The sequence below is a fragment of the Trypanosoma cruzi genome, genomic scaffold (assembly GCF_000209065.1).
Source record: "Trypanosoma cruzi strain CL Brener 1047053516747 genomic scaffold, whole genome shotgun sequence".
NCBI classification, from domain to species: Eukaryota; Euglenozoa; class Kinetoplastea; order Trypanosomatida; family Trypanosomatidae; genus Trypanosoma; species Trypanosoma cruzi.
The window spans coordinates 47,826-74,308 of NW_001849531.1; the positions used below are offsets into that span (position 1 = coordinate 47,826).

At 50.5% G+C, this 26,483-nt stretch overlaps 13 protein-coding genes and 1 pseudogene across 13 annotated transcripts, besides 20 other annotated features; all 14 read left to right on the forward strand.

Moving 5' to 3' along the window:
• Nucleotides 1-9,374: part of a sequence feature (areas merged during assembly that could not be assigned to a particular haplotype. This can correspond to areas where the two haplotypes were merged or to regions with more than two copies in the genome that were merged during assembly.) that runs on past the window's edge.
• Nucleotides 279-300: a sequence feature (AT_rich).
• Nucleotides 405-442: a sequence feature (T-rich).
• Nucleotides 569-1,408, forward strand: Tc00.1047053510431.170 (hypothetical protein, conserved; the record flags this gene model as incomplete). The annotated part of the gene is made up of 1 exon (XM_814143.1): nt 569-1,408. One exon carries the CDS (start codon nt 569-571, stop codon nt 1,406-1,408), a length of 840 nt encoding a protein of 279 aa, XP_819236.1.
• Nucleotides 1,692-1,724: a sequence feature (AT_rich).
• Tc00.1047053510431.180 (hypothetical protein, conserved) lies at nt 1,746-2,939 on the forward strand (the record flags this gene model as incomplete). Its single annotated transcript, XM_814144.1, has 1 exon — nt 1,746-2,939. The coding sequence occupies one exon, from the start codon at nt 1,746-1,748 to the stop codon at nt 2,937-2,939; it is 1,194 nt and encodes a 397-aa protein (XP_819237.1).
• Tc00.1047053510431.190 (uncharacterized protein) lies at nt 3,485-8,506 on the forward strand (the record flags this gene model as incomplete). The annotated part of the gene is made up of 1 exon (XM_814145.1): nt 3,485-8,506. The coding sequence occupies one exon, from the start codon at nt 3,485-3,487 to the stop codon at nt 8,504-8,506; it is 5,022 nt and encodes a 1,673-aa protein (XP_819238.1).
• Nucleotides 8,736-8,761: a microsatellite.
• On the forward strand, nt 8,813-9,205 carry Tc00.1047053510431.200 (hypothetical protein, conserved; the record flags this gene model as incomplete). The annotated part of the gene is made up of 1 exon (XM_814146.1): nt 8,813-9,205. One exon carries the CDS (start codon nt 8,813-8,815, stop codon nt 9,203-9,205), a length of 393 nt encoding a protein of 130 aa, XP_819239.1.
• Nucleotides 9,375-9,783: a sequence feature (areas merged during assembly that could not be assigned to a particular haplotype. This can correspond to areas where the two haplotypes were merged or to regions with more than two copies in the genome that were merged during assembly.).
• Tc00.1047053510431.210 (vesicular protein trafficking mediator, putative) lies at nt 9,519-10,097 on the forward strand (the record flags this gene model as incomplete). Its single annotated transcript, XM_814147.1, has 1 exon — nt 9,519-10,097. One exon carries the CDS (start codon nt 9,519-9,521, stop codon nt 10,095-10,097), a length of 579 nt encoding a protein of 192 aa, XP_819240.1.
• Nucleotides 9,784-17,460: a sequence feature (areas merged during assembly that could not be assigned to a particular haplotype. This can correspond to areas where the two haplotypes were merged or to regions with more than two copies in the genome that were merged during assembly.).
• Nucleotides 10,577-12,307, forward strand: Tc00.1047053510431.220 (hypothetical protein, conserved; the record flags this gene model as incomplete). Its single annotated transcript, XM_814148.1, has 1 exon — nt 10,577-12,307. One exon carries the CDS (start codon nt 10,577-10,579, stop codon nt 12,305-12,307), a length of 1,731 nt encoding a protein of 576 aa, XP_819241.1.
• Nucleotides 12,376-12,404: a microsatellite.
• Nucleotides 12,454-12,509: a sequence feature (A-rich).
• Nucleotides 12,674-12,715: a microsatellite.
• Nucleotides 12,720-12,741: a sequence feature (AT_rich).
• Nucleotides 12,874-13,419, forward strand: Tc00.1047053510431.230 (hypothetical protein, conserved; the record flags this gene model as incomplete). Its single annotated transcript, XM_814149.1, has 1 exon — nt 12,874-13,419. One exon carries the CDS (start codon nt 12,874-12,876, stop codon nt 13,417-13,419), a length of 546 nt encoding a protein of 181 aa, XP_819242.1.
• On the forward strand, nt 13,985-15,175 carry Tc00.1047053510431.240 (hypothetical protein, conserved; the record flags this gene model as incomplete). Its single annotated transcript, XM_814150.1, has 1 exon — nt 13,985-15,175. One exon carries the CDS (start codon nt 13,985-13,987, stop codon nt 15,173-15,175), a length of 1,191 nt encoding a protein of 396 aa, XP_819243.1.
• Tc00.1047053510431.245 lies at nt 15,290-15,694 on the forward strand (annotated as a pseudogene).
• Nucleotides 16,799-16,859: a sequence feature (CT-rich).
• On the forward strand, nt 16,929-18,017 carry Tc00.1047053510431.250 (phosphoribosylpyrophosphate synthetase, putative; the record flags this gene model as incomplete). The annotated part of the gene is made up of 1 exon (XM_814151.1): nt 16,929-18,017. The coding sequence occupies one exon, from the start codon at nt 16,929-16,931 to the stop codon at nt 18,015-18,017; it is 1,089 nt and encodes a 362-aa protein (XP_819244.1).
• Nucleotides 17,461-17,675: a sequence feature (haploid, Esmeraldo-like haplotype).
• Nucleotides 17,676-26,214: a sequence feature (heterozygous, Esmeraldo-like haplotype).
• Nucleotides 18,502-18,534: a microsatellite.
• Tc00.1047053510431.260 (hypothetical protein, conserved) lies at nt 18,737-20,728 on the forward strand (the record flags this gene model as incomplete). Its single annotated transcript, XM_814119.1, has 1 exon — nt 18,737-20,728. One exon carries the CDS (start codon nt 18,737-18,739, stop codon nt 20,726-20,728), a length of 1,992 nt encoding a protein of 663 aa, XP_819212.1.
• Nucleotides 20,746-20,791: a sequence feature (CT-rich).
• Nucleotides 21,217-22,899, forward strand: Tc00.1047053510431.270 (hypothetical protein, conserved; the record flags this gene model as incomplete). The annotated part of the gene is made up of 1 exon (XM_814120.1): nt 21,217-22,899. One exon carries the CDS (start codon nt 21,217-21,219, stop codon nt 22,897-22,899), a length of 1,683 nt encoding a protein of 560 aa, XP_819213.1.
• Nucleotides 22,953-22,981: a microsatellite.
• Nucleotides 23,125-23,379, forward strand: Tc00.1047053510431.274 (60S ribosomal protein L37, putative; the record flags this gene model as incomplete). The annotated part of the gene is made up of 1 exon (XM_814129.1): nt 23,125-23,379. The coding sequence occupies one exon, from the start codon at nt 23,125-23,127 to the stop codon at nt 23,377-23,379; it is 255 nt and encodes an 84-aa protein (XP_819222.1).
• Nucleotides 23,745-23,773: a microsatellite.
• Nucleotides 23,842-23,887: a sequence feature (GA-rich).
• On the forward strand, nt 23,992-25,194 carry Tc00.1047053510431.280 (RNA editing complex protein MP46, putative; the record flags this gene model as incomplete). The annotated part of the gene is made up of 1 exon (XM_814121.1): nt 23,992-25,194. One exon carries the CDS (start codon nt 23,992-23,994, stop codon nt 25,192-25,194), a length of 1,203 nt encoding a protein of 400 aa, XP_819214.1.
• Nucleotides 26,215-26,483: part of a sequence feature (areas not merged during assembly with more than two copies in the genome that could not be assigned to a particular haplotype) that runs on past the window's edge.

The following is a 26,483-nucleotide window of genomic DNA, read 5'->3' on the forward strand; positions in this document are numbered from 1 at the left end:
TTGGGCCTTCACCACGTTAAGCCAGGATGAGACGTGTGGAGCACGGTGCTGTGACCACTTCTATTCTCCAAGCGAATTGTAAGACAATAACGCCATGAGGACACACGCGCACACACAAAGCAACGGCAAAAACAACAAAAACCGAACCGAGAACAGAAGAAAAGAGAAAAGAAATCAACAAGGAACAGCAACAAAAAGTAAAGGAGTAAAAATTAGAAGGTGTGTAAGAAATAATAAAAAAGAAAAAAACTGTGTGTGTGGAGAAAACAGTTGCTAACTTTTTTTTTTTTAATTAATATTCCATGGGGTTGCGGTTTTTTTTTTTTTTTTTGTTTGATAGGCACCGTGAAAGTTATGGTCGGCCAATGAAGCGATTTCTTGCACTTTGAGCTTATGTTTCCTACTTTTTTTTCTTTTTTTTTGCCTTTCTTTTTCTTTTTTTCCTTGATTTCCTTACATACATGTATGCCCACTTGTTGTTGGGCGGGTGTGAAGGAGAAGGAACAGCAGCAAAGGGCGTGTCCGTCTCTCCCTCTCCCTCTGTACTTTTGGCATTTCTTTGGCGGCCATGTTTGTGCTCCCCGGAATGAAATTGCCGCCTGAGGGCCTGCGGGTGTCGCGCAGCAGCCTGCCAACGGCAGCGTCGTCCGATCCACCGATGTCCCAGCTGCTGCTGTCGTACTGGGGACTTCCATTCTACAGCGAGCTCCCAGAGGAGGGCCAGGCGCGCACGGAGATAATGGAGTCGTATTTGTTGGGTTTGGCAGGCCTGTTGCAGCTGCGCAATGCCTCTTTGAAAGAAGCCTTTGACAGGTTCGTTGCGAGTTTACTGCACGATGAGGCAGTAGAGCGGGGATTCATTGAGGAGGACGCCAACCTTCTTGCGTGGAGGAGTTTTATAGACTACACATTTCTGGAGGCGCTGGAGCGTTTGAAGAACAGGGAACGGAGGGCACGTTTGCACATCATCGATACTTACTTTTTTTTTGCCCTGAGGGCATTAGGGCGCCTTGAGACTCTCGACCGACAGCACGTAGCAACACAGTTTTTGGACAGCCTCTTTTTAAAGCGTTGCCAGTTTTCTCCAGGGTGGATGTGGCGGCGAGTCCCGCCTTTGCCTGACGAAGTTTATGCCGAGTCTACAAGAGCAGCTGAACCCCCATGGGCTATTACCCTTTTCGCAAACGAGAGTTCAGCCCGAAAATGTCTTGTGGAGCAATTTTACGCGGAATTTCGTTTTTCGATAGAAGTATTTGCGACTTCGGTGAAGTGGCGTGTTCACAATAGGCAGGCACTTCAACTAGCCTCAATGCGAGACTCCATGCTGAATAAGCAGGCTACTGTCATTCAGTCCGTCTTTCGGGGGTATCGTGAGCGGAAGCGGCATCGACATTGTGCAGCAGCATGAGCCATTACGTGAAGAATATGTAATGATTTTTGATTCCTTTTTTTTTTTTTTTTGAAAATATCTTACGAATTTTTATTACAATTTTTTTTGTGTGTGAACGGAAGACCTATTTAAACTTCTTTTTTGGCTTTTTAATGTGCATTGTTCTTTTATTTGTTGTTTCTGCGTTAGGGCAAAATAAAGGAAAAGGGGAAAAACAAAAACAAAAGCAGGGTGAGAGAGAGAGAGGAACTTAGGGAATAAACAAACTCAGTGCTACTTCTGTAGTGCTGTTTTTTTCTTGTATAAATATAAATATAAATATAAATATATATTTCTTTTGGCACCCCTTTTTTAAATGGGCGCTCTGTCACGCGGGGGTTTTTTCTTTGTGAGCGGGAAGGGGCAATTGTTTCTGCTAGAGAAGGGCACACAACAGGAGGCGCAGATTGTATACGGCGGCGAGGTGGTTGCTTTTGCGTGCAGAGAGGATGAGCGCATCATGGCGTTGGCGTTTCCGCCTTCATCCGGCCAGGATCGGTGTGTTGTTCGATTGTACACTTTTGCGGACAATGAGCTTGGCGACGCGTTGGGCGAGGTGATGACTGCGCGGGTGACGCAGTTGCTTTGGGCAGGGCTGCGGCATCTTGTGATGTGCGGCCCCGCCGGCTGTTCAATATACTTGTGCGAGAGTGGAAAGCTTAAATTCTTTGTTTCTGATCCCGCTACCATTGCCCTTTTTCAGGGGAATCGTCTGGGGCTGTTGCATGGGCCGACCCAAATCGTGCAGTACTGGAATTTGGATAAGAATCGCATGGTAGACTCCGTCAATTTGTCTCTACAGGACCGTCGCCTGATTACTGTTGTTGGTGTGGGGTACTTTGCGTTGGCACTCTACAACGATGGGTCGGTTCAGGCTTTTTACGTGACCAAAAGCAGTGTCAAAAAGATTGGGCAATTTGATCAACTTTTCCCCATCGCCCAAGCGGGTGTGGAGAAGGGGGGCGCATCATCGCTTCTGCTGGCATGCTCACTTTCGTCCCGCAAGGTGCTCGTGGGGTTGCGTGGCGGTGACACTATTCACAAGCTGGAGTACAAGAATGAAAAGGTGTTGGTTGACAGCGCGCAGGAGAAGCTCGCGTCACCCCACGTGCTCTTGGCAATCTCACTTAATGGCCGACGTTGTCTGGCACTCAACAGGGAAACCAATAAATACCACGCCCTATTGATGAATTTTAGTGCTCCGAAGCTGCCGGCGGCGGAAGAGAGCGTAGCAATTAAATCCAGCGTGAATTGCGAGAAGGCTGAAAAGAGAGCCACCCTAGGAGTTGAACCTGTGGACAAACGCCCCGTGGTGGCATCTGCTGTCGGGATCAACTCTGCACCTCCCGACTTTTCGGGAGGTGCGGGATCTAAGAGACTGACGCCGAATCACGGCACTGAGGGCGGTGGAACTCCCCAGTGGGGCATTACTAATGGGGCAACGCTAGCGCTTGTTGGAGTTAGTTTGGCGGCACTTTTTGTACTGGTCCGCCGGATCATTTCCTTCTAACAGTAGACCTTAGAGTGCAGATGGCACCTTCACCTGGCGTTTATCGTTGCCGTGACATCAACTGCAGCAGGACAGCGCTTAGATCTGTTGAAACAACGGCTTTTTTTTTTTGTTTATGTGTCGCTGCACATGAATTGCAATGCCATGGAAATCACAGACTGAACTTAACACGTGATAAAAAAAAAAAAAGAAGGGAGGCGACAAAAAAGAGAGGCATAGTCCAAGCAAAGGGGCATGGAGAAAATGGCGTAGGATAAATGCTGGGGAAATGCCAGCTTTTCGGAATTGCATTCCACCAACTGACATAATGGCGTAAGCGTGTCGTTTGGTCTATTGCTTCTTTTTGGCTTTTTGCATTTGCTCCTTTCTGAAACCTTTTAGTGCACTTTTTTTTTTTTTTTCTCCCTGTGTGTGTATGTGTTTCTGTGCCCGAAGAAGGGAAGACGGGCATCTTGCAACCAGTAAGCTGCGTCGCTTTCATTGCAATTAGAATAAAACGGCGGTTAAACTTATGCTCTGGAAATTGTCAATTGAGTCCAGAATTAATGATTCACGAACAAAGGAGGAAATCGGCCAAACTGAATTGGGACAAGACGCAGACATCTTACACTGTGCCGGACGGAGGCGATGGTTCTAAGAGTCGAGCAGGTGCCAAAACCATGCGGAAGGACACGGAGAAGGGGAATGAACGTGCAGAAGAGGCCACTCACGCCGAAAGGCGCATCAAAGTGGGCGGGACGGTGTACTCTCGGGTGAAGCGGCATGATGAATCAGGGGCCTTTGGTGGCGGCCAGGTTTCAGTGTGGAAACAAGAGGGGGGGACGGTGGGAGATGAATGGGGGGAAATGACGCTGGAGAGCGGTGACCTGGTTTACGCCAAGTGGGACAACCCAGCAGTCACACGATGGCAACTGCCCGAAAACTCGTCGGTGTATGGCCACGCAGAGAAGGTGCAGAAGACATTTAATGCCGCAAAGGAGTGGCCCGAAACAGAGCAGACTGTTGTGCGGCTGGCGGCAGCGAAGGCGTTGGACGAATGTTTTGTTTCCTTCGCTGACATGGACGGCGCCACGGAGGTGGAAAGGTCGCGTATGGTTCAGAACATTGCCAATGAGTACATGGCAACAAGCGGCGCGCAAAAGTATGATGCTGAAAAATCGCAAAAATGGCTAAGTCGGGCCGCCGTGAGGGAGTGTGAGCTCTTCTTAGGAAGGCGGCATGCGCCAGAGACTGCAAAAGAATCGACGAGAGAGCATGCCGCCACATCGCTGCAGCAGGAAAAGCTTGACCGCAAAGGGCACGCTTTAAGCAAAGCGGGAGAAAAGTCTCCTATCGCCACGACCACTGCCGCTGCGTCGGTGCAGAAGGGAAGGAGCAACGAGAAAAAAAGTGACGAGTTTTTTTCATCACCTTCGTCACCTTTTCTTCCACGGGCACGTTTTTTACGGAATCCATATTATGCTGCTCTCTTGCTTTGTCCATCCGCACGTCGTGGTTGTATCGAATCTCGGCTAGAGGCGACAACCTTTGCAGCTGCTGGTTCAGGAGAAGTCCGTGTCCTGTGCGCCGTTACCGTTTACGAGGGACGTGAAGGCCCTAAAAAACACTTGTTTGTCGTTGCGCGGGACTGGACGGGGGCGTTTTGTTTTTTTGTACTGGAACCATTTGATGTTGCGACAGAGGCCGTTGTTCTTTACACCTACCCATTGCTGGGCTCAGTGGAGATGAATCTTGATTCGCACCAGAGAGTCTCATTTCACGTGGATGGGGTGGAGTTTTTGGCCTCTTTCAAGGACAAGGAAACAGCCAGTTGGCTCCACGACGCTTTAAAAGCAGCAATGGCTTCCATGTACGGAGAAGGCAATGATTGTGATCGAGTTGTAAGGATGCGAGCGTATAGCGTGGAATTCGCTTCCCATTACACCTCTGAAAGAGATCTCATGTTATTTGAGGTGGTGAACACCATTCTCTCTGCAACTGATTGCAGTGACAATTTGATGAAGAATAATTTTGCTCAATTGCGTCGATGCCTGATGAAAAAAGAGGGAAGAGACAAGGTGGCACTGCAGTGGCTCAATTCCATGAAAATGTTGACTACCAAAGACGGTGTTTCCATCTCTGCAGCGTCTGTGGTGAATCATTTGCGTGTGGTGGAGGAAATTATTCAATGCCCCACTCCATACATTGATGCGACGCTCTCCCAAAGACTGTATGAAGGCTTGGAGGAGATGGGGAGGCGCATTCCTAAAACGATGGCAACGTGCTCACATCTTGCTGTTCTTCTCGAGTACACCGATCGCGTTATGCTGAAATGGAGCTCAAGATACGAAACTCCAGACGTTTTATTTGAACCGTGTTTTAAGCCCGAGAGTCACTCGCCGGCTGCTTTTTACGAGGCCTCACTGCTGGAAGAGAGGCGAGCACGGGGTGCAGAATACCGTCTTCCACCGGGCATATACTTGGCGGTGATCTGCTTCTGTGGCGAGAGGGTTTTTACGAATAAGGCTGGGGGCTGGATTGCGGAGGTCATTCAGCGCGAACCCACGCATGAGGAAATCCAACAAGTCGCAGCGGATTCGGAGAACTATCGGTGGGTGCTTCGCGTTGGTGGAACCGATGCGAATTGGGCTGAGGGGGAGAATCTTGAAAAGTGGGAAGCCCTCTACAAGGAGCGCGGTGGGGAGTCATTCAAGGCTCGCTTTCTACGAGCTGCTAGACGTCTAAAAGAAAGAAGGGTGTTTCCCAGACTAGGATGCGTTTTTGATACCCCAATTTTTCAGGCCGAGGTCGGAACAACTTTGATTCTCACTCTCTGCGAGGTGGAGTCCGAGGCAGCGATTTCACCTGCTGCGGGCGTATGGCGTGATATCCGCGAATTGGAGCTGCGCGCGTACACGCAGACTTTGATGTGCTCGGAGAATGCGCGCGTGGCATTTTTGCCCACTGGCTATCGCCGTTGTGTCCGCTACCTGAACGCTGCGGTCCATTATCAAAAGAGCCTCACACAACGTCTGTCGCCGGGTTTTTACGTGGGGTTTTTTCTTGCCTCGGTGAACGCGGAAGGGGCATTGATGCTTGTCCCCGAGTGCAATCGAAACCTGCCGCCGTTGGTGAAGGTAAGTGGAGAACATCCGTCATTGTTACAATGGCGATGGCTGCAAAGTTTAAATTACCGACATAAAACAACACAAACCTTTGGTTTACCCACTGTGGCGGATATTTCTGTCCCTTTGGATGAGCGTGCGCCGTTTGAAAGCAAAGTAGGGTACGCAATAAAGGCGTTAGAGACCGCTGTAGGGCTGAAGATACAACAGTTTTATGACTTGGAGCTTTTTGCGTTGGATGAGGAGCAGACTATTCACGCCTTCTTTGCCGTGTCTTACTATCCACCACCGTTGCAAGACATTGAGAGAGTTCCTGAGCCGCCCAAAGGTATTGTGCCCATGACATTTAAGCTTGTACGTTTGGTCGATGATCACCACCAGCGGCGCTACTGGAGTGGTGTGTATGGGTTTATTGCCGATGAGGCAGATCGCAATTATCGGATTTTGTGCTCCACAACACAGCCTTTCACATCGGACGAGTCGATCCGCCTGAATATTACAAGTGAAACGATGTTCCATGCGATGGAGTTAGAAAAATACGCACTCTTATTCAGCTGGGCAAGGACTCTTGCCATTTGGGCTGAGACAGATGGCCGGACGCTTGTGCAGCGCTACGCAGGAAAGCTTTTGTGGAACTCAGGAACAAATACGGAGGATGCGGGGGAAGTGGAGGAAGTTGAATATCCTGGCGTCTCCCTCTCTGTGGAGGAGGTGGTGGATGTCGCTGTGTCAAACCAGGCGGCTGCAACAGATCCGAAGACGTTTGAGATGAAATCTTTGTTGCTGCAGCTTAGATCTACCGGTAAAAAGGATTGCGCGGCTGTTCTGCAGCGTCTTCGGGAAATGGACGACGCCGTCAGGGAAGGCTGCCCAAGCCATATCGCCCAGATGGAGGATGTGAACAAACTGTCACTGACGTTGCGTGGCTTTGATGAAGCACCACCGGATGGTGGGTTCTTTGCTGCGCGTTCTGCCACTGTGTACGAGCTTCCTTGCACACTGATGGAGTTTGTTTCGGGTGAGAACAAAGTTGAAGATTCTTACCTCTTTGCCCGTGAGATTGTTGAAGATCTGATTGAGTTGGCTGCAGCAGGCGGGACTGTTGCAGATTTCGGGCGCATTGCAGAAACGATGGTATCATGTGTTGAAGCTGCTGAGAACATGGTGGATGGGGCCGCGCTAGAAGCCTTACGTGTGGAGGCGGAGGAGAAGGCTTGGGCCGAGCGAGAGCAGTTCATAAGGAAGTGGATTGAGATGTTCAGGGCGAGGCCTATTAAATCCATGTTTGATGAGGCGTTGGATGCGTCGGTGGAGGGTCCAGAGCCGCTCTTTCACGCAGGCTCCTCACAATACATTGGAAGCGGCAGCGACGGACTTCGCGTGTGCCTCGCACGTGCTGCAACGGACGCCAACCAGCTGCAGGAGCTTTTGCGTGTCGCCAACTCTGCTTTGCATGGCCTAGAGTTGGCTCAGTGCATCCACGCTTACAACGACGCTCTTCATAAGAGTGAAAAGACTTTCCTCAGTGACGAACCTGGCAAAGAGGAGAAGAAGGTGATCCCAGGAAAAGCCGCCACCGCTACCATCTCTGCCACTCCACAGCAAATTGTGACTCTTGTTTCTAAGGAGCGGCGCGAAATTTATTTGTATTCAATGGATCCTTTGCGTTGTTTGCTGCTGCAGGGTGAGCAGCCACGTGTATCATTTCCGGAGATTGGCTATGCCGAGCTGAAAGTGCTTGGAGATCATATGAATGCGCCAGAGCAAGAGGTCGCCGCACAGCTGCGCGATATGCATCCGACGGACGAGAGAGAGAGGCGGAATTTGCTGAATATGTCAATAGAACTGCAAACACCTCTCATTGCCATTCGGCTTTTACCTTTGGTGTACTGCAGCGAAACGGGTCATTTTGGTGAAGAAGAAGCGAACGGTGTTCGGAAAGCAATAAACGGCATGCAATTTTTATTTTTGTACGGCGTACGAGATTGGCTTCGGATGGAGTCGCTGGGCGGCCCTGCAGTCGTTGGCGGCTTTGATGTTCTCTGGTGGTTGCGTTACCTCCAGGAGGTGGGTGAGGGAGAGGAGGCGTACTGTAGCTACAGCGGCTCCTGGAAGCAGTTGTACGCGGAGACACGCGTCCGTGTGCTGCTTTCTCTTGGCGTGGGCCACGTCACAGAGGAGGAGTTGCAGCTTTGGATGGAGGGGCTTGGCCGCCTTGTGGCGTACATGAGTTTCAAGGGAAAAGCGAATGTCACAGACGCGGAGGTGAAGATTTTGATAGAGACATGCCCGCTGTTGCAGTCGCTGGATCTCTCCGGAACTACCGTGACCGATGAGTCTGTGCGTCTCTTGTGCAGTAGATGCAAGCGACTACTGGAATGCAGCGTGACGGGGTGTCGTATTTCACGTGAGGCAGAAATGTGGCTGAATGATTTATGCAGGAAAAATGCCCAGAATTTGTAGTAAAGTGGCATTTGTCTCTTTTATTTATTTATTTCTCTTTTGTCACTTTTATCGTATTTTTCTTTAATTTTTCTCTCTTCTTATATATATTGTTATATTTGTGTGTGTGTGCGTCTGTTTCTCCCTTTTTAAATTTCAATTATTGTGTTGTGCAATTCTCTGCGGTTTCTATTCAGCACCCACCCATTTTATCCACCCGCATGCACACATGAATGCGCTGCGTCATCTCTTTTTTCTTTTTTTTTCTTTTTTTTTGAGGTGGTTGTTTGCAGCTTGCCGTGGGCGGAAGGAACGACGGCGGCGGCGATGGCCATGGCGAGGCAGGAGTCACTGAAGGAGGCAATGCGCGAGGTGCTGGAGACGAAGGGCGTGATGGATCACGTCAAGGCGGAACTGCGTGCTGCGATTTTTCACGCGTTGCAGGACTCGTCCGCGCATGAAGACGGCGCGTCATCGAACAGACCGCCGGTTCCGCCGGAGAATTTGCTGCTCAACGAGTTGATCAAAGAGTACATGGCGTTCAACGGGATGGAACACTCGCTGTCGGTCTTCCGCGTGGAGTCTGGCTCGGCGAAGAACACATCGGCGCCTGTTCCGCGTGCTGTTCTTGCCGCGCAGTTGAACATGACCGGAGCACCAGCGTCGGTGCCGCTTTTGTACGCCATGCTGCATGAGTCACGCGCCGCGGCAGACGGATAGAGAGTGAAGACGGGGGAAAATTTTTTTTTTTTATGTCTTTTTTTTGTTATTTGAGCGAAGGAGTTTTTAGATGCTTCAGAAGAGGGGCTCGCAACGGGACGAAAGGAACGCGAATGGCGTCAAAAGTGCGTGGTTTCTGCTGTGTCTCTCCCTTTCTTTCCTCTCCTCGCTCAGCTGTTGTCATCGATGACCATTACTGCCCGCTCCGCACTCTCTCTTTGCTCTCATGGGGAAGTCGTTGTGGTGACTCATTAGTGGTGTGGCAACTGTTCTTGTGCCGGTGATTTGTAGTCATTGTCTGGCGGTGCGAAAGATGAGCAGCGATAAAATTTTTGATATCATATTCAACATGAAGTTCACGATGAAACAGATGAACAAAAGTGCCAACGCCGCGGAGCGGGCGAGTGAGAAGGAGAAGCTCCTTGTCAAAAAGGCACTTGAAAAAGGCAACCCGGAGGCTGCCCGCATCTACGCACAAAACGCCATTAGGAAGAAAAACGAGTCGCTGAATTATCTTCGCCTTGCCTCCCGCATCGACGCCGCGGTGTCACGCATACAGACAGCGGAGCAGATGCGGGCAGTCAACAAGTCGATGGCGAGCACCGTGCGTGGGATGGCGAAGGTGATGGAGTCTATGGACCCAATGAAAATAGCCCACGTGATGGATGAGTTTGAGCGACAAACAGGCACGCTCGATGTCAACCTCGGTACGATGGACGCTGCCTTTGAAAGCACACAGGCGGGTACCGTGCCTGTCGGGGAGGTGGACTCCCTTATGGACCAGATTGCGGCCGAAAATAATCTTGAAATCAGCTCAAAGATGAGCGGGGTGCCTTTGCACAGTCAAGTGCGTCCGGTGGTGGCGACGAGGACTGATGTGGAGGGAAGATGACGAAACACGAGATATAATGGAGCGACTGGAGCGTCTGCGTGGTGGCACCGTGTAAGCACGTGTGAAGAAAACAAGGAGAAAAGGGTCGAGTCCTTGTGGCTCTTAGTAGCCGTAGCGCTGGTGTTGGTGTTGGTGATGGAGACGTTCATGTGTGTTTTTTTTTTTTTTTTAGTTCTGCTACCGGGGCGGTGCAAAAATACGCACGCACCGCAATGTCTCGCGTTAAAGTAAACGTGAATGGGGCCAAATGCGAGAGGGAAAAACGAGTGAGGAGGAAAAAAACTCTTGGCCTTTTTTTTTGCGTTGGGTGAACTGCCCGCATTTTATTTTTCATTCTCACCTCACTTCGCATGTGTGTGAGTACATGCGACTTTCTCTCCATGTGTGTTGCCTTTTTTCTTTCACCGTTTTTACTGTTTGCATATTTGTTTTCTGCCTTGACCCTTTTGTTTGCATTGTGTGTACACGTGAGTGAAGCGATGCGGAGAGGCGTCAAGCGTGCGGCCCGCGCAGGGAACGACGGTGTTCCCGTTACCCGCAGGCGACTGCGTGATCGAGCGGAGGAAGAGGCGGAGGAGAAGAAAAGGCGGCTGCAGCAGGAGGCCGTCGCAGGGGGCCTTGCGCTCAAGAGCGAGGAGGAGGAGTGGGAGGACACAACTGACGATGAACAGGAGGAGGACGGCAGTGTAGACGAGGGACTGGACGGGATGATGGAGGAGGAGATAATCGACGAGGGTGAGGATGAAGACGAGGATTACGCCGAGTTCCAGCGTGAGGCGGATGCGGTGACGAAAGGCCTTAGACGCATAACATTTGACGATAGTGCGCTGCAGCAGCAGCAACTGAATGAGGGGGGCGATGATGGTGAGGAGGCCGTGCCTACTGTCTGGCGCAGCGACCAGGCAGAGGAAGGGCCGCAGCAGCTCGTTTACTCCAACAAGGCGTATGACTCCTTTTTTCAGTTGCGCACTGAATACCCGTCTCTCTCCTTTGATGTGCTGCGGGACAGAGACACCGCGAATCACAGCAAGTACCCGCTCTCACTCACGCTGGTGTGCGGTTCACAGGCAGACGAGCTCTCCAAGAATCAACTCTACGTGTTGCGCATCCAAAATATTTGCCGGACGAAACACGATGGTGACAGTGACAGCGAGAGCGACGACAGCTACATTGGAGATGAGGGGGATAGCGAAGATGACGTGGATGAGGACGAGGGCGTTGAATTCAACAACGGTGAGCCCATTGTGCAGCATCGGACCATTTCTCACTACGGCACAGCAAATCGTCTCCGTTGTGCCCATCACAATACAAACTTAGTGGCCGTATGGTCCGATGCCGGGCATGTGCAGGTGTTCGATCTGGAAAATGACGTCAACATGTTGTGTGATTACGCGAACTGGGCGAAGAAACAGTTAAAAAATCCCGTGCAGAAAAAGCCCTCTGCCTTAGTCTTTTGTACTCCATCAAAAGCACACAGAACAGAAGGGTATGGATTGGACTGGAGTCCCGTTGCGCAGAACGTCTTTGCCTCTGGAGACTGTGGGGGAAATTTGTTCGTGTGGCAGCCTTCTGATGACGGTCGCTGGCGGGCAGCTGCCAGCAACACAAGCGATACACAAACGCCTTCCATTGAGGAGATTCAGTGGAGCCCCACACAGTCCGATGTACTCATCACCACTCGTGTCGGCGGCGTGGTGGAGGTGTGGGACACCCGTGACATGCGGAAAAGTAAGATTCACTGGCAAGCTGACTCCACGGACATCAACGTTGCGGATTGGAACAGGGCGCGACAAGCTTCACACCTGCTAGTCACTGGTGCTGATAGCGGTGCAGTTGCCGTGTGGGATCTCCGCAAGGTCTCTGCGGCCACTCCAATTCAGCGGTTGCCGTGGCACAGGGGAAGCATCACATCGGTGGAATTTTCTCTGCACAATGAGAGTGTGTTGCTCGTGACCGGAGACGATGGTCAGTGCACACTGTGGGATCTCAGCCTTGAGCGCGATCCTAGTGAGGAGAAGGAGGTGATTGGTGAGCTGTTCGGGCGACCGGACCTGACCGGCGTTCCTGACCAGCTGATGTTTCAGCACCAAGGGCTTGAACACCCGAAGGAGGCCCACTGGCATGCACAGGTCCCCGGCATGGTGATTACGACCGATTACTCGGGGCTGCACCTATTTCGGCCCATGAACTGGCGTTCGCTCATGAAGTAGGAGAGACTGGAGGAGGGGAGACAAGTAAAGAAGGGGGAAAAAATGAATGAAGAGAATTGCATTGGCACACACACAAACAAACAAACAAACAAACAAAAAAGCATAGTCAAAATAAAAATTAAGAAGAGGCGAGGCCACACAACACGAAACAACAAAAACAACAACAACAAAAAAAAAAAAAAACAGGGAAAAAGAGAGGAAAGGGTAAAAGTATTGATGGTGGGGAACGGGAGCCCTGCCTCGGTCTTTTCTGAATTTAAAGCGTCTAATACCGCGTTTGTGGCAATAAATTTAAGTTTATTGTTTTCTGCTTCTTTATTGCGTCATTTTTTTGACCACCGGTTTTGCTGCGTTCTTGGTGACACCTTATTTATTTATTTATTTATTTATTTATTTATTTTTTTGTTTCTTCTTTTTTTTTTAAATTATTTTTTGTCGTGTTTTCTTTTGTATCCTGGCGTCTCGAACCTTAGTCTGGAGGGCCTCCACCGGCTTTTCTTCCATTGCCAAGGCAACCACACGTAGGCCAGGAGGCGACCGGGTCGGGGGCGTCCAACATTATTGCCATGAATCCACTTCTCCCAGTTATCCTGCTGCTTGTGAACTGGAGCATTGACTCCACGGACCCGGAGGTGCGGCAGACTGTCAGTCAACTCTTCATTCTGGTGCATGTGGCTCTTTTTGCTGTGGTTATTTTTCTGTTTGTCCGCATTTGGTTGCGCAATGATACTCGTGCGCTGCAGGTGAAGAAAGCTCACTCGAACGAATTACAGCAGATGACGGTAGCTGGCTATGACTTTTACGAGTGGCGCTCGTTGTTTTTTACGAAGTTGTTGTTAGTGGTCGCGGTTGGCCACTTCGTGGCGTCGCGGTGGGGCACGCCCTTCCCGCTGTTGCTGCAGTGCACTACGAACCCCTTTACAGTGTGGCGCTCGCCTCTCTTCCAGCTTCACGTGCTGGGCCGGCAGGAGGAGGGTAAACTTCTGCGCCCCTGGAAGGAGGAGTCCACTCTGCCTGAGTGGCTGCAGCGGGGGTGGAGGCAGTTTGGAGCGGACGAGGAGGCTGCGGCCGCGGGCTCACCGACGCCAAGAAACAGGAGGCGGAAGTCCTAGGCGGGAGGAAAAGAGAAAAAGCATGGGGACTGAGGGCAACACGAATACCTGGCCAAGACAAACATAACCAAAAACGCGAAGAGCTCAGCCAACAGCAACGAGAGGGACGAACGAGCAAAAAAAAAAAAAAAAATAAGAAGCAATGAGGGAAAACATATTTTGCGTCTCACGGCTACGCGGGCGATGCTAACATGATTAAACATTTACTCCTTCGCTTTCCTCGGTCCATGCGTGGTCCGTTTCAGCGAATCGTCCTTCTATTTTTGCACAACACATTCTTTTTGCACATACGGCGACACAGTTGGAGGCTTTTTATTTGCTTTTTTCCACCTTTTTTTTTTTTTTTGGATTGCGTTTGCGTGTCGGCGCCACAAGTTGCCCTCCTTTTTTTTTGTTTGTTTGGAGGGGCCCCGCGGCGTCAGTGTGAATCCACACACGCCGTAACGCTTAAAAGGAACGAAGCATAGAGAAACACCGCAGATTAGACGAAGCAGGGCAAAGAAAAACAAAAAAAAGGAAGAAGAAAGCAAGGCGGGGAAGAGCTCGAAAATAGTTTTATTTCACCATGCGAAGGCTTCTAGAAGACGCACTCAGTTCTGGAGACGTGGTTCAACTTGAGAAGGCGATCATCAGTGCGCAGAACACCGCTCTCGCGTCGCTGAAGCAACGGCGAGAAAGCAACTACCTCAATGATCTCATGCTGAGGTGCAGGAAAGCACTCGTTCAGCATCTCGAGGAGTGTGGATCGCTACTGAAACCACTTCGTCGAGCGTGCCGCAGCCTCGACGAGGAGGCATTGACAGATGCACTCCGGAGAGTCCACCTCGCAACATCTGAGCTGCGTCGCTACATGCAAACTGACATTCAGCAAGCCGAGACGCTGCAGAGACGCATGCTTTGCGCCGCGGAGGAGGCGCGCAAGCTTCTGAACAGCAGTGATTGGAGAGAACTAGAGCACTTCCTTGACGCGAACACCGCCATACTTCCTGATCGGACGGTAGTGGCACTTATGCGTCGAAGGGAAGCTCTATTTACACAACGCCACAGGACGCACGTAGACCCCGTAGCGCGCATGACAGGGCTGTCACCAGCGCCATTTTATGCCGGCTCTTTGCGGAGGGACGAGGATGGGGGGGCCACAGGGAGCATTTGTCAGCGAATGATTGAACATGAAGAAGAAAGCGGCCGTTGCGTGTTAATAGAACAGGAGCACGCTCAACGTGTGTTGTGTCTAAAGTCCGTAATGGACGCCATGGCGTTGCTGCTATCGCACACCGACCGTCAGTGGGACACACCTATGCAGTATTCTGCGGCACAGGTGGAGGTGCCCGTGCCGCGAAAAGAGACTCAACGATCATCGCCTTTGAGTGGCTTGACGAATAGTGACAACCGGTTTTTTCCACCGAGTACTGCAGAAACACCAAATGTGTCGCCCATAAAACTGAGTTTGCTGATGGATTCCGCCTCTCGGGCGGACCAACGGCCAACGGCAGCCGGCACTTCTGCAGCGGCGGGGACGGCTAACAATATTTCAGATTTTATTCTGGCGCGCGGAACCGTTTCTTCCGTGTCGCAGGAGTCTCATGTGGTTGTATCGCCGGGAGTATGGGCAAAACTTTCTGCAATGATGGAGGAGGAAGAAATTTGTCGCCGCGACGTGGAGGGCAGTGAAAATTTTGAGCGAAATGTATTTCTTCTTCCAATGGCTGCACGGAGTGTCCTCTTGTCACGCGTCTTTCCGCGTCGGAAATTGTGAAGATGTGCGCGAAGATTGTTTTATCGTGTTCCTTCTTTCTCTCCATTTTCCTTTTTTTTTCTTCATCAGTCGCAATGAGGAGACGCTTCGAATGGGGGTTTACGCGGAGGCGTTTTGTCTTCTCCTGCATGCTTTTGTCTATCACGGAAACCACGCTACATTCTTCACATTATTTCTTTTTTTTTTTTTTGTTGTTCTTCTTCTGTGATTTGTTCATTTGACGTTTTGCTCCGTTATCGGCTTTTGGCTCCCGGAGTTATTTTTCGTATGCCTGGGAGAACACGGTCTCGGCAGTGCTGTGGTCGCTGTGTATGCGGCTGCGGCTGCTGCAGGCTTCTTTGTGCGGCTCATGACGCCCGTGAGGAAGAAAAGAGGAGGCGGGATGTGCAGCGTGCGCAGAACAAATGGCACCCTTTGGACGTGCCGAAGATGGGACAGGCGGCACGGCGTTTCATGAATGAAGAGCAGCACAACACTCGGGATGCCGCAATCACGCTACGGATGCGCTTCATGTACTAGTTACCGAGGACGTTTGAATTAAACAGCCTCCCCCTCTCCTTCTTCTTTTTTTTTTTTTTCTGTTTTATGTTCCCTTCTGTTATGCATGTGTGGACATGTGTGTGCATGCGTTTTTCTTCCATAGATGCACAAACACGTACATCACTTTACTGCGTCATTTACTTCTCTTTTTTTTTTGGTCCCTTTGTGCGTCTGTGTGTGTGTGTGTTCCCTTCCATTTTACCCGTAAAGGAACTGTGGTGGCGACAGCCAGCCGTTGCAACCGCGGAAAGAAGGAAAACCTGAGGGGGGCGGAGCGCCGCGTCAGAGAACGTGAACGACACAGGGACGATTGGATGCTGTCACACATCCACGCGAATTTTGAAATGGGTTGATCAGAACCTGCTTTGAGCAGTTGGTTGTTTTGGCAAGACTTAAGATGCCGTTTGTTAGTCACCTTGCCCCGTCGTTAGCGCTTCTTCTTTTAACATTAGGGACTTTTTTTGCATCTGACGGTCGGTTCTTTGGTTAATTTTTTTTGTTTGCTTCCGTTGCGCCCGTTATTGGCGTGTGGGTGCACTTCCCACAAATGCTGCTGAGGTTGTCAAGGAGCACAACTGTGCTGCTGGCGGGGCTGCGCATGGAATGCCGCGTTCGTCCGCTGGCTTTGAGGCAAATATGGATGGCGTCTGCCCCGGCATTTATATGTGGCGATCGCTGCGGGGATGGGATCGCTGTCTCTGCCCGAAGTGTGAATTAGCACGCCGTCCGTGTGGCGCTGTTGCAGCGCTTTGGGCTCAGAAGCTCTTGGTGAAGGCAATGCCACTAATTTCATTGACGCTCGCAAATGGGGTGGCAGGAACAGTACTGGGCTTCTGTCATGCTTACCAGGATTTGTGTACACGGCCTGCTTCTGCGACAATTTTTGTGTGGGGGGAAAAAAAACGGGAGCGGAATTCGTCTCCTGTGTGGCTGTTATTTTTCTCTCGTTTCATCACATGGGCGATTTGTTACCGTATTTTTTATTTGATTCCCCTTCCATTTTAACGCTTTGACTTCTTCCATACACGCATGCTCGTATCCCACATGGGGATTGGAGTGCTATATCTGTGGATACTGATGGTGTTATCCCCTCTTTTTTTTCCCTTTTTCCTTTTCCCTTCTCTTTTTCCCTCTCTCTTCTGTTTCCGCGTTTACATCCACGTTAGGGGAAGCAGGAACGTGCCTTCATACATCCTCACACTCAAACTGAAGAATGAAACTGAGCCCAGAAAATTGCGCTGTTCCACGTGGGCAGCGGGTGGAGGCAGGAGAGTCCTTCTTTTACTGTGAACGCAGCAAACCGAAAGTTGAGACGTCGTACCGCATACGTCTTATTTCCGGCACGTCAAACGCCGCCCTGTCGGAAAGCGTGGCAAAGTCTTTGAATATTTCTCTCTGCCGCACTGAGATCAAACGATTTGCGAATGGGGAACTGGACATCAGGGTTCTAGATGATGTGCGCGGTGATGACTGCTTTATCATTCAACCCACGGCTGGAAATGAGCAAACAGATCTCAACACTGCCATGATGGAGCTCTTGCTGCTGGTGCACACACTGAAGCTTTCCTCTGCCAAGCGCATCACCGCCATTGTGCCTTATTTTGCCTACAGCCGCCAAGACAGAAAGACGGAGCCGCGCGTGCCCATTTCGGCATCGGCTGTGGCGCAGCTTATACAGTGCATGGGCGTTGATCGCGTTGTGACGCTGGATCTGCATTGCGGCCAGATTCAAGGGTTTTTCCGGAATATGCCGGTTGATAATCTTCTCATGTTTCCTGAATTTGCGACTTACATAATGAGGCAACCATGGTTTGACAAGGAGAGGACCGTTGTGGTGTCACCTGATGCGGGAGGCGTGGAACGTGCTAATGTCTTGGCTGATCGCATTGGTGCCAGCCACATCGTGACGATCCTTAAACGACGTGTAGAGGCTGGCAAGGTTGACTCCATGCAAACCGTTGGTAATGTCGACGGGTATACTTGCATCATCGTAGACGACATGGTGGACACGGCAGGCACACTCTGTAAGGCGTGTAACCTGCTGAAAGAGATGGGGGCGGTACGCCTGGTGGCTTGCTCCAGCCACGGCATCCTGACGGATCCGGCGTGCGAGCGCATCAACAACTGCGAGGCATTGAGTGAACTCGTTGTGTCGGACTCTATTGCGCAGAACATCAACTCCCAAAAGTGCAGCAAACTGACGGTCCTCACAATAGCACCGCTGCTTGGGCGGGCGATCGACAATCTGCACCAAGAGGCCTCGCTGTCTTCCCTGTTCTCGAAGTCCGGGGCCTCCAAGTAAGTAAGACGCGCCACTGGACAAAGTAGGCACATTTGGCTTTCGGAAGAAGCCTTCGAAAAGACAGCAACAACAAAAATTAAATGAAAGCACTGAAGGCAGAGGTAGTGTACGCTGAAAAACGCCTACATACGCATCTATGTATGCATCACGCGTACAGGGAAGGGGAAGAATGGAAGAAAAGGATTTAAAAAACCGCCAGTTGTGTTGTGCTGATTAAAACGAAACAGTGATATGTAGCTTTCAGGCGAAAAGAAGGAGTAAAGAAAGAAAAGGATCCAACCGAACCAAACAACACGAATGGGAAAGGGGGAAAAAAAGTAGGCAATGAGTTGAAAAATTAAACGAAAAGAAAAATGGGACGAGGTGCTTACTAACTGTGGTAGTGATGGTGGTGGGATGGGGTAATTCTTCCTTCCGTATTGTAAGAAGATCCGTGGATGCACTGCAGATGATTCTTTGGCCCTGATCCCTCCACCTCCACTCCTTTTTTTTTTTTTTTTTTTTGTTTTTTTTTTTTGTGCTTATCTGCCTTTTTTTTCTGCGTCGTGTCTTCTTGGAACGGCTTTTTGTTATGAATTGACGCCTAACTCACGGCACCGATAGCTGCGTGGGGCCGCTCCTGGAGGAAGGCTAAAGAGAAGGTTTAAAGAAGAAGAGGTGTAGTGTTTGAGTGTAGGCGTCTTTTTTTTTTTTTGGATTTGCTTGTTTTCTGTTAGAACATGTCCGATGATTTGTCTATTCACAGCTCCTCGGATATATCGGTAAAGCCAGTGTGCCTTTTAGGAGGCTCGCCGCGCGATTTGGACGACGATTCTAGGATGTTAACAGCGGAGAGCTCAGCATTTGTCACTGCTCGGTCGGCGGTGGATTTGAGCGTCGCATCCAACGATCCGTTTGGTCCTCAAGAAGAGCATCAAGACACATCACGTAACGCACAGGAGAGCGATGCGCAGCAGACGAGGCTCTGGGGTACCATACAAAATAAGGCAGTGAAGGCCCTTCTAAATGCTGCTGTTAGTGCTGGTCATCTCCTGGAGAGGATGTTGGAGCCGCCCGTGGGGAATGGGAATCCCTCGCAGGACGCGTCTTTGCTGCAGGTTGTGCACACCAACGGCTTGACTGAGCCGTTTGACGCCCCTAACCACATTACCCATCTTACTCTTGATGATCTACCTGACGAGGAGGAAGAAGAAGAAGAGGAGGAGTTGGAAACTCCACGTATCGAGATTGATCTTGTTTCTACTTTGCAGGCCTATTGCAAGAATCCGAGCGACTGCTTTGGCCACCTTGTCGCTGCTGCCCTGTCAAGCAGGTCCAAGGAAAATCCCGTGACAGGCGATGAACTGAAGGAGGCACGGCTTAACCCATACCTTGTCCGTATGATTATTGATTCCCGATGTCTTGATCTTGAGGACAAAACTGTACATGCGGAGATTCAGCGTTGTGTAGACACTGTTATTTCCTCTGAATCTGGTAGAGTTTCACTGAGCTTCTATGAATACCTTCCGTCACTGCTGAAACTGAATTTTGTACGTCTTAGCCCAGAGCGTTATGCGGTTATGAAGGATAGTGGATTTGAGTTTTTGAAGCTCTTGTGCGAGTACCCACATGTTTTACCACCCGGTCGACTCAATTCTATTCGTTTAAATTATGTTCACTCGACCTGTTACTTTGATTTTTTCACTATGATTTTAAGCACGGTTTTGGAGATTTTTTGCATCACCGGCATTATTCTTGCCTTGATAGAATGGGTCACTCTTAATGATGAGAGGTTTGAAGGTGTATTTGGATACTACACAGCCCTTGTGTATGGTATCGGGTACGCAGCGCACCTTATTGGCATGATATTTTTGATGCGTGGAAAGGCAAGGAACGCTGTGTATGGCAAGATGATTTGTGCCTTTCCCTCTCCGCACCTTCTCGTGGTGCCGGTGGTACCGCTGTACAACTTGGTTAGTATCTTCACATATGTGCGGTACCGAAAGGCCAATCGGTGTGGAAAGTATGTTGTCATTCTACACGATATTGTTGCTGCTCAGGTTTTATCTAGTCTTTGTTTTGCCCTTTGCGTGGCGATGCCACAATTTATTTATCAATCGATTGTGGTTGTCGACAATAAGAAACTTCTCCCGACTCCGAAGCAGCACTTCTTTAAGCTCCTGACGGCGTCGGCCATTCTTACATTTTTGGTGTCCATATTGCGTATGCTTCGAGCCCTTGCAATGTATGACTCTATCAATTGCTTTGGTTTTGCCTGTTTTGGATATCAGAGGGAACGAATCATAGAGAAGTATTCGGCGATTGTGCGTATGATACATGTTTTGTGCCTTTTCCTGTTTGAGTTGAACGTTTCTTTTTTGGTACTGGGGGCGATAAGTGTGGCGGATTGCAAGACAACGTCCATCACGACGATGGCGATGGCGGGAGCCTCCATCGTAATTCTGTTAGTTTTATTCTTTCTGCTTCTGCTAAGTCGTGAAAGCGTCTTCCGTTTGATGTGGGCTTTGTTGCCGTTGACTCCGCTGCAGATTTCACTGTTCATTTATCAATATTACACCTTTGATGGTGGTTGTAGATTTCTTATTGTGCGTAATGGGAATGTGGCCCTGTTTTGCTTTGTCATGTGGATTTTATTCCTGTTTCTGGTGCTTTGGGCGATGCAGCTTGTCGTGGTGTTTCTCTCAGGAAAACTTCGAAGCCTGTCGAGATGAGACTCTTCTTGGCTACGTCTCTCTCTCTCTCTCTCTTTGTCTTCTTTTCTTACTCTCCTCCCTGAGGCTTATGTTGTGTATGCATATGTGAATATGTATCTATTTGCATGTATACCTCATTTTTTCCTTTTATTCCGTTAATGTTTTTGCTTGTCCTTCTCAACTTCATTTGGATCGCCTTTTTTTCTTTTCTTTTTTTTTTAAATAAAACAAAACAACAACAACAAAAGACAGAATACGTCTCCTTTTTTGCGTCTTTGTTTTTCCAATATGAAGAGCGGTGCAGGCCAAAGCTACACGCGTTTGAAATGCTAAATATGTATATATATATGTACGTGTGTGTTGGTTTATTCCCTTTGTGCCTTCTCTTGTAATAAACGTGTGCTCACATCCGTTGCTTTTTAGTGTGTGTTTTTGCCGTTTTTTTCTTCCCTCCTCTGCCTTGGGAAGAAAGGGGGAAGGAGGAGGTTGTGAGGGCTCATGATTGGATGAAGCGCGGCTTGAACCTTGTTGCTCTCTCCAGCCTCACTTTTGGCCACCCGACATCCTCCCAACTTGTGCGGTGGAAGAGTTCCTCACCAGCCGAGGAATTGCAGCGCAGAGTGGGGCAGCTTGTCGGCAAGGGTCATGTTGATGAGGTGGCACAAGAAGTTTCTGTTGGTCTGGAGAACTCAGTCTTTTCGATGAAGGCATTTGCGAGTGCCCTGTTCCTCTGTGAGAAAAGACACAAGGAGAGTATCGGCATTGAACTGGTGCGAAAAGTGCAGGCGTCACAGATGGTGGAATCATGGACAGATGAAAGCGTTCTTGCCGTTATACTTCGTCTTCAGTGTGCCGTGGGCGACGTCCCTGCTGCGACGCAAATGTTTTCATTCATGGTTTCTAAAAAGCTTCTGCGTCTTCGCAGCGTTTCAGTATTTTTGGCCTTCTGGTGTGGGCGTGGAGATCGTTGCATGGCGTTCGCCGTTTACGAAGAGGCATTGAGGCAGGGTATTGAATTGCGTGCAGCGGAATACGTTGAACTGGGTCGGCTCTGCGTGGCAGTTCGTGAGCCGGTGTCTACACTGCATTTCATGCTGCGGGAGATGCAAGAGCATGTGCTGACCGTGCCGGAGGCGATGGTGACGGATGTGATTTGTCCGTGGACGCAAGCGGCGGGGCTTCGCATGGCAGAGGTGCAATTCCCACACGACGACACCACCCGAGAGCCCGGCACTTGCTCCTTTTGCGGGTGTGTGCTCAGAGGCCATCGCTTCACCGCAGCACAGAAGGAAAGGCTTCTAAGTGATGTGATGAACGTTGTGATGATGGCACCACGAGGCAACCCTACACGTGTGAAGGTGGCCTTTGAGGCATGGAGACGGTTTATCTCAACCCACGGGCAACTTATCGACGTGCTGATTGACGGGGCTAACTTGGGTTACTACGGCCTGAGCAGCTGGTACGAGGAAGCGAAGCGGGCACTGTTGCTGGCGCGCGGCAAGAGGGCGGAGGAGATCAAGCCGAAGGATGTGACGTGGATGAAACATGGTGCTGTGGATGTTACCGTGAACTTCCACCTTATCGATCTTGCGGTGCAGGAGGCACAACGTCGTGGGATGCAGCCGTTGATCCTCCTGCACGAAAGACACTGTGAGCCGAAGAACATGACAGAAGAAAAAAAAGTGATCGTCGCCAAGTGGCGACGCGAGGGGATTCTGTACTGCACCCCGAGCGGCCTCAACGATGATCTCTGCTGGCTGTACGCGGCTTTGGAACTTACCACACCGACGGACGCCACCGCCGCCGGCAGTCTGGTTGAAAAGACAGTCTGGGTGCTAACCAACGATCTCATGCGAGATCATCACTTTAAGCTGCTTAGCCCTCGTTTCTTCGCCCGCTGGCGGGATCGGCATCGCATCGCGTTCAAGTGCTCTCGGGAGGATGGCCGCACGCTTCTGCATTGGGTGATGCCCGAGTCGTATGCGCAGTGCATACAAGAGTTGAAGCCCCTCACATGGCACATTCCCGTCACACCTCAAGAAGATACCAAATCCTGCGCGGAGGAGAGGGAAAGAGAGAAGGCTATTAGTCAGGAGGCGCAAGAAGAAGAGGGAAATGAGGATAAGGACGCGGATGATGAAGTGATAGTGCCGCCTAGGCCCGCAAATCGCTGGGTTTGTGTGGGCTAGAAGGGCGTTGCAGCCTTCCTCTCTTTCTAAAACGAAGGAATAAACAAGGGTTCAAAGAGAAGAAAAAAAAAAAAAAAAAAAAGACGGAATGGATTTCTTTGCGTTGTGTATAAAAAACACAGCGTGGTGTGTGTGTGTGTGGTCTTGCATTCCTGGAGGTTTTTTTTTTTTTCGTATTCTTGCCGTGTTACTTCTTCCTTTCTTTCTAATAGGCCAGACCCGAAGATGACGAAGGGTACCACGTCGATGGGCCAGCGCCATGGGCGCACCCACATCCTCTGCCGCCGCTGCGGCCGCAACGCATACCACGTTCAGTGGGAGCGCTGTGCGGCCTGCGCCTACCCACGCGCGAGCCGCCGCCGTTACAATTGGTCCGTCAAGGCCATCAAACGCCGTCGCACTGGCACAGGCCGCTGCCGCTACCTGAAGGAGGTGAACCGCAGAATCAAGAACCACTTCAAGACTTCTCTCAAGGCGTAATGAGGATAATAAGGGGACGGAGGGAGAGAAGGCAGAGCGCACACAAGAGACGGAGTAGGAGAAAAATTGCGACAAAATGTCTCTGTTTTTTTGTCTGTGCGGGTGCGACTCTGTCCGTTTGATTTGTGGGCTGGGCATAACCGAGGTGGATGCCTGGCAGGCGAAATGACGGGCTGTGTTCTCGCTATTTAGTTTTTCTGTCGCATCGTTTTGTCATTGGTGGTCTCGTCGGGCTGCTACTTTTTTTATTATTTATTTTTGTTTGGTTCGCCGACACAAAAAGACGTGTTGTGTACGACTGCGGTGTGGCGTGGGTCGTTCGCGCCCGACGGAACTGTGGCCTTTTGTTTTTTGCAGAAAAGCCCTTTTTGTTTTTGTTTTTATGTTTGCTTTTTCTTTATCTTTTCTCATTCTTCGCTCCTCGTTCTGCGAAGGATCCCAAAATAGGAGGCAACGAGACCCAGAGAGAGAGAAAGAGAGAGAAGGAGGCGCGAAGGAGGGGAAGAGAACGACATCTTTTGCCTTCGCTTGAGGTTCTTCTTTTAAAAATTTTCCAAGAAAAATTGTTTACGTCGCTCACAGAGGGTGGAGCGTGCTGCACAATCAGTTGCCATGCGACGCGCCTCCGCGCATGGAGTGAGCGTTCACTTTGCTGTGGTGCTTACGACAGCGATGCGAGGAGCCACTTGTCTTCTGTGCGACGTGGAGTATGACTCGTGGGGGAAGCACGTTGCCGGTGCTTCGCATATTGCCCGCAACGCTATTTGCAGAACCTACGTTGCTCCTGAGCGGCACGATGCGATGATGCAGCAGCTGTGGAAACACATCCGCCTGGACTTTGGGTATATTGACGAGGTGACACACAAAAAGGAGGATCGTCGCCGTGGCCGGCTGGCATCTACGATACGTCATCTGCAGGAGCAGGGGATATTGCGCCACTCCATCCCAACGCTTTCTGTGGACGGCGACGGGGTTAGGTCGGTTGTTGTCACGAAGGATGCCTTTGTCAACCTCATGATGGTGGGCGAAAGCTACGCTAAGCAAGAGACCGTGGATCGTGTCGCGCGACTTATGCCACGCCTGGAGGCGGTGGAGCTAAGCAGCGTCGTACAGTACATTCTATCGAAACGACGTCTTGCCCGCCTTTTTGACGAACTTGATATGCGGCGGACGCTTTTAAACGACTCTGCGACGGGTGATGCCGTGGAGGGGCCGAGTGAGAATCGAAAAAATGGGGAGAGTGACATCGCACGGGAATGCGACGATGCCGCGGAGGAGACGCTGCGTCTCCGCCAAGAGGAAAAAACTGTTATTATTTTCAGCTGCCTTGGCGAATTGCAGATGTACTCACGGCAGGATCGATCACATAGCGTGGCCACACGGGCGGCGGCAGAGCAGCTCGTGTTGAATGTGCTCGGCACACACGTGATGGAGAACATTATCGCTGAGTTGGTGCACACAGTGCTGCAGACTGTGGTGGAGGAGGGGACGCCTGTGTGGCGAGCGTACTGCGACGATTTGACCAACAAAATGTTTGAGGGCACCAGGGCGACGCCGCCATCGCTTGCTTCGTCACCAGCACCAGCGGCAGGTGCGGCAAACTTTGGTGAAATTCGCTCGACTGATCTTCTTTCCTTATACACGCTTCAGGTGGGAGAAAATGCTGCGTCGGTTGTGCCGACTGCTGGACGACGTTCTTGGAGTGATGTGACGCGTGCCTTGGCTCTGGAACTCACTGTGCCCAACCCAGTCAACAAGAGTGCTTTGTTTGCCGCAGCGGCACCACGGCTTTCGTCGAAGAAGAAACCGGCCTAGGGGAGTGACTGAATGTTTTCAATTTGTGTACCTGTCTAAGCGTAGGCATCTCACCATTCTCCTTTTGACAAGCAAATACAGCAGAAATTTCACCGTGGAATAATGGGCTCATGCTGGCCGATTGAGCAGACAAAGACACCTCCCGCCATGCAGGGTGCGTGAATAAAAAGTACAGGCAAAGTAACTGACATTTGTCGCGTGATGAATTTGAAAGACGACATGACGATGACGGCAGTTGGTACGTCAAGGGGGAAGACGGGCAGAAGGCGGCGTGGCGTGTTATGGGAGACAAATGAGATGTGGGCCTTACTTGAGTAGACTGCCCGATACCCCCCGAAGCTATCTTTTCTGGCTTTGATTTTTCTCTTATTTTCAAGTTGTGTGCCGCGCCTTTTGTTTTTTTCTTTTTTTTCCTTTTTTGATACCATGGATATCAAAAGCGCCGGGGGCCAACGAACACCGTATCGATGCCCCGTGGCACCCACATGAGGAGGAATGTCGCTATTGCGTTCTCCACCTGACGCTGATGCAGGACGATGATTTTAGCCACATACACCCAGATTATGAATGGCATACTGATGATGGTATCGGTGCCCTGTGAGTCTGGTGAAGGAAATGCGGTGCTGCGATGTGGGACAAGGGGGAAAGAAAGGATGGCGTTTCTGCTTCATTCTCCACTGCTTCGGTGGGGGTTCCTGTCGCTGTTGCTGTTCCTTGTTGCCGCACTGTTACTCCGCCGTGCCGTGGCCAACAGTAATGTATTCCCTCCATTGGCGATGGGAAGAGATGGAATTGGCCACGCCGGAAGCTTTCACGGATAACGGCTTTCTTTCTGGTGTGTCGTGCGGAATTCATTTCTAGATTGGGGCTTTTGCTTGGGAACATTGACTGCTGTGCTGAAGTGCACAATGCACGTGCAGGGAGTGGGTTGGATCAATGTTGTTTGCACCTGTTATTTGTGAAATATGAGGAGGGACGGCAACTGTAGTCACGGAGTTTTCTTTGCTGGGGATTCCTTTTTGTATATTCCTGCAGCAATCAACATGACCGGGGGTCCCAAGGGCGTTGGAGAGGCCCAAAAAACCATCGTTTTTCACTTTTTTTTTTTTTTGTTGATGGTTGACAGGCATCATGGCTGGGGGACTCGGTGCATGAGACTCCTTCTGATCCTACCCTGCTGGCGCAAACCGGCGCGGACAGTCCGTTAATCATGAATAAGCGCATTGCAAGTAACGGAGAGAGCAAAACTACCAGGTCAACACAGATTTCTCGGCGTGGCCACCGGCATT